At 34.6% G+C, this 10,863-nt stretch overlaps 3 protein-coding genes across 4 annotated transcripts in view; all 3 read left to right on the forward strand.

Annotated features, from left to right (window-relative positions):
• LOC104227435 (phospholipase SGR2) overlaps window positions 1-5,532 on the forward strand; it is a 44,434-nt gene extending 38,902 nt beyond the window's left edge. Inside the window, exons 21-22 of the mRNA XM_070162880.1 lie at window positions 2,690-2,736; window positions 4,550-5,532. Of these exons, the coding sequence (XP_070018981.1) occupies window positions 2,690-2,736; window positions 4,550-4,787 (285 nt within the window). The 3' untranslated portion in view covers window positions 4,788-5,532. The remainder of the gene's footprint in view (window positions 1-2,689; window positions 2,737-4,549) is intronic.
• A 1,340-nt stretch (window positions 5,533-6,872) lies between these two features.
• Window positions 6,873-9,751, forward strand: LOC104227433 (uncharacterized). 2 transcript variants are annotated; one of them, XM_009779676.2, is made up of 2 exons: window positions 6,873-8,409; window positions 9,605-9,751. In XM_009779676.2, exon 1 carries the CDS (start codon window positions 7,461-7,463, stop codon window positions 8,367-8,369), a length of 909 nt encoding a protein of 302 aa, XP_009777978.1. In that variant the 5' UTR covers window positions 6,873-7,460; the 3' UTR covers window positions 8,370-8,409; window positions 9,605-9,751. The 2 variants fall into 2 exon arrangements, with proteins under 2 accessions (XP_009777978.1, XP_009777979.1); XM_009779677.2 differs by lacking the exon at window positions 9,605-9,751 and adding an exon at window positions 9,451-9,526.
• LOC104227434 (FRIGIDA-like protein 5) lies at window positions 6,909-7,427 on the forward strand. Its single transcript, XM_009779678.1, has one exon. It carries the CDS (start codon window positions 6,909-6,911, stop codon window positions 7,425-7,427), a length of 519 nt encoding a protein of 172 aa, XP_009777980.1.
• Window positions 9,752-10,863: the final 1,112 nt, after the last annotated feature.

Below are 10,863 nucleotides of genomic sequence, written 5' to 3' on the forward strand. Positions count from 1 at the left end.
AGACAATTTTCACCTCATGAACCAAGTTTTGGGGTTGAGTTAGGCACAACTTCTATTTTCTTAACATGGTATTAGAGGGATAGTTAGGTTCAAGGTTCATTTTCTTAAGATGGTGTTAGCGGAAACACATGTATTCTTGTTTACTCAATGTTGGACCCCAATGTTATGTTGTCCATGTGTGGGGAGTTTTAAATATCCCACATTGGTTGAGGGAATAGACTGTTGTCTCCTTATGGTGCTGAACAATTCTCATATTATGAGCTAGCTTTTACGGTCGATTTAGGCCCAAGGTCCATTTTCTATCCATGGCCAGACCCATCCTTATTCTTGATTTACTGAGTTTGGGCTCCCGTGCTATTTTATCTACGCTCTAGATGCCCGGTGAAAAATTGCTACTTGCCATTTGCTTTTCCCTAGAAAAAATAAAGAATAACTTCTAAATGCTCATTTGCAGCAGAAAATCTTTCATAAGAAAAAACTAATTGTCGAGTTCCCACATCGGTAGGGATGTAGATGATTTGCCTCCTTATATGTTGTTGGGAAATGCTTAGTGGATTGTTTGCTCTGGCTACACAACGCTGGAGGAAATTTTATCCAATATTTAATTCATAGTTTAGGTGTAATTTTTTTTTCTACTTGATAGTCCTATTTCATTTGTTCAATTTTAACTTGACCAATCTTATATTTGGTCACAATTAAGTGGAGAAGGGTAGAATGGCAGACCTATTATCCTCCGAGTGTCGAACCGTGCACCACTAGCCCTCGGGGATTTTTTTGTTACTGGAAAAATCAATTCCTAGCCAATTAAAATGCCAACCTCTTCTAGTTTGGTTTTTGGCATAAAATCGTCGACAGATCAATTGAGAATTGAATCTAGATTGTAGCTTAGGATGTTATCCAGACTTCTAGAGGTTTTGGCCAACATTGTAGATGGAGCTATGCAAGCAATTATTTGAAGTTCTATATTATCTCTTTTATATTTGGGAAAACTAATTAAACTTCATAGAATTCTTTTTTCTTTTCTCCTTATTTAACTATTGCAAAAACCAATGAGTACTCACGGCTATCTGTTGGTGTCTAAAACAAGATTGAGCAAAAGCACTGTTGGTATGCTTTTCTCTGGATCTCGAAGGTTGTACTACGTAAATCATCGAGTACCTCTCTTTCTTGTTCATCTCTTAGGTTATTCACTCTAGGTATGGAGTACAAGGAGAAGTAGTTTGGACAAGGACTAGGCTGATGAAAATACCCTCCATCTTCAACCTTGAGGTTGGGGATCTGAATCACTAAGCGAGCAATGTGAGAAAGGGCCACTGTTGGCTCCTAAGTCGAAGCAGTTGAGGATTTTAGCAACTCCATTCAGAAAATCAAAATGAACTGTTTAGTACTTTTTCTTTTTTGGTGTAAAGAATTCCCTGTAAATGATAGTGACTCCATACTTGATATCATAGAATCCTTGTAAGTTTTTGTAGTGGGGAATTCTTTTACTTTTTGGGGGATGTATTCTGTCACTTTTAGCAGCACAAACTTTGTGCTGTTTTATATTTATAAAATGTTATCATTCTCAAAAAAAAGTCGAAGCAGTTTGGTTGGTGGGGTTTAAGTTTTCCGCGGGGGGGGGGGGGGGGGGGAGGGATCCCTGAGGAGAAGAAATTTAGCAGGAGGTGGCTTTGCTGTTTTAAATCCAAAATAAACTTGATGGCTTTCAGAAGTTTTGGGAGTTCACATTCTCCACATGTGAAATAAGGTGGTGAGCATGTCACTGTGAATCGATAAACTGGACATTCCAAGCAGAATTTTCAACATTGAGTAATTATCTGGTTGAAGATATAGAGCAAGTGGTGAATTGTAGAATTGCACAAGTCCCAGTTATGTTAAGGAAGGAGATCTCGATTAGCTAGTTCTCCCCAATGGGTTTGCATGTGCCAAGGTATGTGAAAAACTGTTTATCCAAGGGGAGTCATACAAGGGAGTGCTGACAGGCTCACTGGCTCAGATAGGGAATGGGTTGAACAGAATCGTTCTCCATGGTGACTCACAGATGGTGAATGGGTCGAATTGAATTGGTTCTCAACATGTTTACTGTTGCTTGACTCAGCTTTTGTAGAAGCTTTATCACCTAAAAAGGGCAGCCCGGTGCACTAAGCTCCCGCTATGAGCGGGGTATGGGGAAGGGCCGGACCACAAGGGTCTATTGTACGCAGCCTTACCCTGCATTTCTGCAAGAGACTGTTTCCACGGCTTGAACCAGTGACCTCCTGGTCACATGGCAGCAACTTTACCAGTTATGCCAAGGCTCCTCTTCAAGCTTTATCACCTAACTATATTACAAATTCTTGTACACTCAGAATTGGTAAATTCTCGCATTGAATGGAAAACAAAATATTCTGCTTTATTATCTCTTAATGTTGTGAACTTCAGTTCTAGATCCAAGTTGTTGTTCTTTTTGAAATTCACACGATTGTAAAAATGAACATAAGTCTTGTAGCCGTTTCCCAATCCACATGATTAATTGAACTTCATTTTGTGTGTGTACATCAGTTTTTTTAATTATAAATATGTTTGTACATATCATATGGTTCTTCGTATGTGTTTCTTTCATTAACATCTTGCAGTGTCCGTGCATGCGTTACTGTATTTTATACTTACCAGTCCCAATTGCCTTTTGTTTTTATCTGTTCTTTCGCAGGATAAAACATTTCGGCATGCATACATTTCAACCCTTGGAGCGCACACGTAAGTATCCTTATCAGAGTCAATTAAGTCAATTGCTTGTTTCCCCTCAATACTAATCGAAAGTGCTTTTAGAAACCAAAAACTTCTCTTTGCACAAATGAAGAAAGGGTTGATGTTCTAAAGTGTTTTAGTGAGAAATAATCTTCTCTATGTTCATAGTGTCTTTTCATATTTTAAAACTTGTATAATATGCAAAATGACAACAGCTCTAGAGGAGTCTGAATTAAGTATTAGGGACAGAAGAGCTTAATGGTTATGGCAGTTCAACCAGTGTCAATTTGCTCCACTACTTAAGGTCCTTACCCTAGGAATTTCCAGTACTTCTCATTAAGGAACTCTTTCAAATCTTTGCTTGCCATGGTGGACATTTTCTGTAACTCAATATAGTTTTCTTATGCAATAGGGAACCCTGATAGACTCGTCAATTAAAGCTCTCAAAGCAAAAAATATGAATTTATCTGCTTTGTGGCTGTGTCAATCGAACTTTTTGGAAGCAAAATTTGTTCAGGATGGTTTCGTTGTTGGCTGGAATGCATGTTTAAGTCAACCATCCCTGTCAATCATAGAGCTCGATTGAGCAAAAGTTTGGTCAATTTATCCTAAAAGCTTTTTCTTCCTTGTCATTTTCGTTACCTACTGTTCTTGACTAGTTACTCGGATATGGGTGTGGGCACCCGACACGGGTGTGGATCTAGAAATTGGATTTTTCATCATTTTTAGATCTTCGAAAAAAAAAAAGCATATTTAAAATGGTTTTCCCTTGAATTTGTTTAGTTTGCAAACCTGAAAGTAAGTCATTGTATAACGAAAGTTGACTTGTGTTCAGACATGAATTTCACTTGGAATAAGAATGAGTTTTCTCAGTGAAAACCATTATTTCACTTAAAATACTCATCAAATTTTCAACTTCAAATGCTCTATTTCAAGTAGATATGGACAAAATTGTAAAACGAACATTGGTTTGCAAATAATATTTGAATATTACAAATAATATTTGCAAATAATGTATTTCCAAACGCCTACTTAATTGAGCAGTTAGCTAATCAGAAAACGTACATTTGACTTTCTGTGTATAATGAACCCTGACATATTCTAGTAGCATGTATGTGGGCTTTTCTTCTTATTGTCCCTTGTTTGTGGACCATGGAGAATGTGGTCTCATGTTGCCTATCCTGTATGATTTTCTTGCTTCGGATTCCTTTAGGAGATTGTTGAAGCTTCTTGAGTCATAACCAACAGTTCTTTCGAACAAGCTTGGTATACTTACATTGTTGCCGACCTCTCAGACATCCTTGGACAACTCTGTTAATAGTCTCATATTTTCAAATGCCATTTGTTGCATTCTTCTACATAGATGGGGAGGGTTTTTAAGAAAGCTGAATCAAACTTGACCATATAATAAGCTTTTTTAGTTTAGGTTTTGCTACTTCAAACGATTTGGTATAGTTTTTACTCTTTATTTTTTGGATAACGGTGGTGTTTAGGCAATTTATGCGTACCTCAACTAATCCATCGGGTACCTGCAACCTCCCACCAGCAAAAGTATATCATTATCGACCAAGGGTAGATGGATATGAGGGAATATCTCCTAGGGTTATTTGCCTCTACTAGGATTTGAACCCTTCCCTCCTATGGTTCATTTTTACTATGTTGCAGATCGTTTTGTTGCGAGGCATTGTCAGGTCAAAAATGCTTGCTGACCCATAGAAGTTTGTTTAATGAATTTTGTCTTTATCGCAGCTTTTGTTAGCAAAGATTTTCCTCTTGTTCTATTGTGAATTGATATTTTTCAAATGATTTACTTTTTTTTCAGGAACTACTGGAGAGATAATGATACAGCTCTTTTTATTCTGAAACACTTGTATCGGGATATACCAGAGGATTCCTACTCGTCCCGTGAACCTTTGGAGGGAAAGTCAAAAGATAATAGTAATACAGGGGCCTGGTGTGATCAAAGAGAGGAGGCTGACGAGGAACTTCCATTAACATTTGCAGACAAAGTCACTGTAAAGAGCTTCTCTCACAAAGCCCGAAAAACTCTGAAGTGGTGAATGATGCTGATCTCCTAACCAATTCTGGATTTGCTTCAACACCAACCGGTAAAAGCACAAATTTTTTCCATACCAGAGCTCAAACAAGGAGTGTTGAAGGTATACTTACCATGTACTATGCTCAAAGTATCCTCTTGGGATCATTTCTGAACCATGTTCTGGAGAATATATTACACTGGTTTCAGAATTTGATGTGAACCGAGGCATTTCTCCACATCCGCGATGTTCAACTCTAGTATCAGACTGATCTCCATCTTAAACGGAAAATGAGGAACATAAGCAAGGTCCTCCAGTATATACGGTGAAAGGGGATATGCATAGCGACTTGAGCCATTTGTGAATACTTGTTTTTAGTTGTAGATTTCTGGCATTGACATGTAAATATATGTGGCTCTCAGAAAGTTCTAATGTGCCACTTAATTTATATTTTATTGTCATTTCTTCGTTGGACATTTCCCCAGTTCTTTTTTAAATCCTCCATTATCCGTATCAGAGATGGCTGGAGCATGGGTTCAATGTGTTGTTTTAGGCACAGAGTAAATATTAAACACTAAACTTATAATTTTAGAAGTGCAATGAGTATAGTGGTAAGAATTTAGAGGTTGAAGTCATTAGGTTTAAATTTCAGACTTGCCCCTGTTTCTTGGTGAAAACGCTTAGTGCATATAAGTTAAATCCAAAATGTAATTGTCTATAAACGGCCAGAGGAGTCCTTTGACTCTGTATGAATTGTATATTTAATTTCTCTTCCTTTTTCTATTATTATTATTATTATTATTATTATTATTATTATTATTATTATTATTATTATTATTATTATTGCGTACATGTGTGCTTAATGACATTTGAATTTAAACCCACAGCATAGTCTAATATTGCCTTTGCGAGTTTGCTCCTCTTTCTTCATAGTCAACTTTCTTCTCTCTGCAGATTTGTATTTAATGTGAATTTATCACGCAATACAGAACTATATATCTCTCTTTGTGCTCTAAATTCTATTTTACTTTGATTTCAACTCAGTTGATTTCTAGTATTTTATTTTGCTGTTATATATAAGTAAACTGATAATTTATTCAATTCCAGAGTTCCAAACGACAGAGCATTATGTAGCGTGCAAAAAGTATTGCCTTTGTTGTATACTTCTCAAGCAACCAACTTCTCTAAAAGTCGTACTATATTAGAAGTACGATATAAGAAGATACTTAACCTACAGAAAATATAAATCGCTATTGTTCCTAATAAAATGTTTTAAACAAACCTGATTTGCAATCATTACTGATTCATTATTATTTGTATTTGATGTAAACGATAGTAACTATACTTATATTTTTGGCATATTTTCTTCATAAAAAGGTAAACTAATTAAGTAGTATATTTTATTCTCTAGTCCGGAATTTATTCAAGAAAAATTACTAGAACGTAAAACTTATTTACATAAAGCAATTTTTGAACCCACTTTATCACTACATTATAGTGCCGTTTTGGACATAAGAATTGTAAAATTTCAAAATAGGAGGAAAAAATTTTTCAAGTGAAAATGGTATTTGAAATTTAGAGTTGTGTTTGGACATGAATATAATTTTGGGTTATTTTTGAAGTTCTGTGAGTGATTTGAGTGAATTTTGAAAACCAGCTTTTTGGAGTTTTTCAAATTTTTGAAAAATTCCAAAATGCATCTTCAAGTGAAAATTAGAAATTTTATGAACAAATGCTGATTTCGGAAAAAAGTGAAAATCTTTTTAAAAAAAGGGAAAAATTATGACAAGGGAATTCAAAAGCTTATATCTAGTTTACACAGTAGCTGGTATGTGGGATTTTAACCTTATCGCTCATATGATTGAATTGTAAGAATATACAAATTAAAAGGTCTTAAAAGTCACAATTAGAGAAAATGACAAGGACACAGGTTAAGAATGTAAAATATTTTGAAACTGAACTCTTAGGACATGCAGCTCTTATGAACACATGTTGTTTGATCTGATTGGATGACAAAGGTAATTTAAGGGCTAAGATGACTTTGTACTTCACAAGTACCAAACACAAGCATCAATTCTACTTCCTCTCTTCTTGACTTTACTCTCTCAAAATTTTGATAGTATTATGCACATTTGATAATTCAAGATGGTTCTGTTGAATAGGATTTCTGATGCTTTACAAGTGATTGAATCCAAGAAATGTGGCCTCAGAAAAGCACTTTTAACATTGTTGTTAGAGTGGAAAGATTTTGAACAACACTTAGATTTGAGCCAAACATGTTTTCAAGAATGTTTTGCCGAGCTGGAATCCAGGGAGAAGCATCTGTGTTCTATTCAAGAATCAGTAAGTGAGAGCTCAAAGGAACTTGAATTAATAAGAGAATCACTAAACTTGAAGCGCAAACAAGTTGAGGATAAAGAAACCGAGATTTTAGAATATGTTGAAAACTTGAAACTAAGGGAGCACAAATTCAGTGTCGTTCAAGAGGAGGCTGTCAAACAACTTCATCTCAGAGAGGAGGAATTGGACGAGAAAGAGAATTTGATTCGACGTATTTTCGCCAAAGTGAGATATGAGCAACAAAAATTTGAGAATGTGATTGACAAAAGGCTTAAGGAGATTGCTATCAAAGAAGACAAGTTGAAGCAACAAGGCTGCAGTTAACAGAAACCAAAAGAACTTGACTTGAGCAAAACTATGAAAAGATGCAGCAGGCCTTATTGTTCTGAGAATCCCTTGAAAAAGTCAAAGGCAGAAAAATCATCTGAATACAGTAAAGAGGAGCAAAATCTTAACCAAAGTATACACGAGAGAGACATCATGTCAAGCAAGCAAATAAGCTGTCCTGATAGGAATGTCAACTCAGGTTCAAAATCGGACACAGACAACGATAAGGGTGTCATAAGTCTAGAAGTGTATTGTCCTCGCGCAGAATTTCATGATTTTGATAAGGATAAAGAAGAAGGAAATTTTGACATCGACCAAATTTGGGCATGTTATGACAATTTAGATGGTATGCCTAGACTTTACGCCCAAGTTAAAAAGGTTTTTACTCCTAAATTTAAGCTACAAATGGTCTGGTTAGAGGCTGTTGATCGGACAAATCATGACTTACAGGCAATAAGTTGTGGTAGATTTAAACTCGGGAGCTCTGTAGACATTTCGAATCGTTATATATTCTCTCATCAAGTGAAATGCAAAAGGGAAATGCAGGATTATTATCTGATATATCCTATGAAAGGGGAGATTTGGGCTGTTTACAGAGACTGTCGACCGTTTAAATATGAGATTGTAGAGGTATTGTATGATTTTGTTGATGATGTTGGCGTAAAGGTACATTATCTGGAAAAAGTCAGTGGATTTATGAGCATTTTTAAAAGGGGAAACTGTGGGACTGACTCATTTGCGATACCAGCAAGTGAATTATACAGATTTTCTCACAAAGTTCCCTTATTTAAATTGACACAAACTATAAGAGAATGTTTGATGGATGAATATTTTGAACTTGATCCTGCTTCTCTACCTAATTATCAAGATAATGCATGTTACAATAACAAGGTTAAGGTTGATTATGAGGAAGTTGACGATGTCTCTACCTTGAAGTAAGAAGGAAATTGAAGGCCTTATTCTCCATCATTCCTATGAGGTAATTATTTTCATTAGATATTACAGTTCTTGAAATTATCCATATAATGCATGTTACAATTACAAGGTTTAGCTCCATATTCTGTTATGCTATATGTATTACATTAAAATGAGAAATTACTTGTTTGGGGGGAGGGGGAAGTAAAATGGAGATGCTTTAATCTAAGTTGTCTGGACACGGGTGCGGATCTAAAGGTTGGATCCTTCGAGATGTAAATTCGAAGATTCGGAGATACGGATTCTACTATAGATATGGGTGTGGGGATTCGGCTAAAAATAATTTTAAAAAATAAAAATATAATAATATCTCTAAATTATGAGAAAAATTTATGGAATACTTATGTGCCGTGTCGAAGCAACTTAGGCTTTAATTAAGGAAAGTGTAGAATATGTATAGAGCAGGCTATTGCTGCAGTTGGTAGTAGATCCTATGCTTACAAATAAAGTTCTTTGAAATTATATTTCCTGTATGCCAATTGTGGTTTCTGAAATCAAGTGTTGAAAAGTTGCTAGTTGTTTCTTGTTATTCAATTCTTTTCCATCCAACAGCTATAGTCCATGACACGATGCTCTTTCCTTATATAAGATTTCAATGACAATGATCAAGAATTAATAGTTAGTAGTGTAAGTAGATATAGAATACAGAAAGTCCGGTAGGTATAGGAACTGTATTAATTTTTTCAAACTATAATTAGTTTTAAGGATGGTTTGATTGGATCGGTTTAAATGTGAGCTACCATATCATAAGCTTTACTCAGACAAAAAGAGTTGTAAAATGTGAGTTTGATGATCCCTCAAAGTAACTTCTTTGGCTGTTTTTCTATAGTTTTATACAAATTTATTATTTATAATATTCCTTGAAATAAAGAAAAGAAAAGGAATTTGCATTAAGACTTAGTCTTTACAATTTATTGACAGTAAAATCTCGTTAAATTTCCTCTTGCTGTTCTTTGGAGGGAAATAGAATTAGTTGGTGATTAATTAGGTTATTGATCTTTTTAGTGGAAATAATTTATTAGAGATTCTTTGCAATTTTTTGCAGTAATAAGTCCGGTGCTTCTCAGATAGACTTTCTTTCAACCGCTTGCGCGTCTTCTTTGTGAAACTGTAGCTATTTTCAAAAGAAGGATTAAAGGAATTAGCTTCTATCTTTTGAATTTTTTTAGATTTTAATGTTATATACTGTTGATACGCAGAACTTCATAAGAAAATATGACGATGAAAATAGTATTAAAGGAGATCGGCATGTTGAGAAAAACTGAAGCTCTACAACTTGGATGCTAACCAAATCAGAGGACCAATTCCTTTCAAGCTTGGCAAAATATTGTGCATTTGCTGCAAAATAAAATTGCTTTCTTTATTAAATGTGAAGAATGATTAAATATGATAGTGTACCTTTAACTCAAACTCCTTACATAAGGAGCTTCGGTTAGAATATTACTAATAACTAGTTTTCAAGTACGTGTACCGTATATGTGCACGAGAACTCATCATTTTATGCATTGAAATAGATGTAGAAATCGAAATTACTTTCGAAATGATGGGGATTAAACACTAACAAGAGGGATCCACTAAGAAGAAACTATCCTATTGAGCTTCTCAAAGCTTTGTCATATTAGATTCAAATACTTGCCTTGAATCAACTTCCAATTCATAATTGCTCTTGTAGATAACTAAATAAATACATAAATGTGAGAAAGAATAATAGAAGAGAAACAAACATAGACCGTATAACAAATCCAATTTTTGTATAAAATGGATACAAAAAGATTAATATGAGGTAAAATTTATTTATTTTTTCATTTTTTTCATATGATTGATAAAATGCAAGAACTGGAAAAGATTTCGTATTTATCACTTCATACATATTTAAATGAATACTTTCTTATTACTGATTAACTCTTATCTACTCAATGGACTCAAGCATCCACGCTCTTTAGCACAAGATTGTGAATCTCTTGTGTTTGCTATTTCACCATCAAGGCATCTTGAACATGAATCATATTCAATGAATATGATATCTATCTAGTAAGCGAACTAAATAAAATGGAACAATATTTTTTTTAGGGTGAGGGTTCCTAAGATTTAAGACTAAGCTCGGGGTTCTCAAGAAACCCTCCCTCTTTGGCATTTTAAAAGAAACTTTTTTTTGTAAGTTTGATCGGTATGGTGAAGAGTTAATAAGAATTCCAAGCGAAAAAATTTCCGGTTAGAGTTTGAAACATGAATTATTGTTTTTATAGTTTTTCACATGTACATTACATAGTAAAGATATTGGTGAATATTCCTACATAATTCGTGCTCAAAGTAGATATTTTGGGACACATGGTTAGCATTTTCGTCCACTGTTTAGCATTAATTTTTGTTAGCAACTGAGTGTAATTTCATTGATTGCCTCGTAACTAAAACATAAATTGACTTGTATGACCAATTATAAATATACACTTGTAGTATA

This window comes from Nicotiana sylvestris, chromosome 11 (genome assembly GCF_000393655.2).
Source record: "Nicotiana sylvestris chromosome 11, ASM39365v2, whole genome shotgun sequence".
Taxonomy (NCBI): Eukaryota; Viridiplantae; Streptophyta; class Magnoliopsida; order Solanales; family Solanaceae; genus Nicotiana; species Nicotiana sylvestris.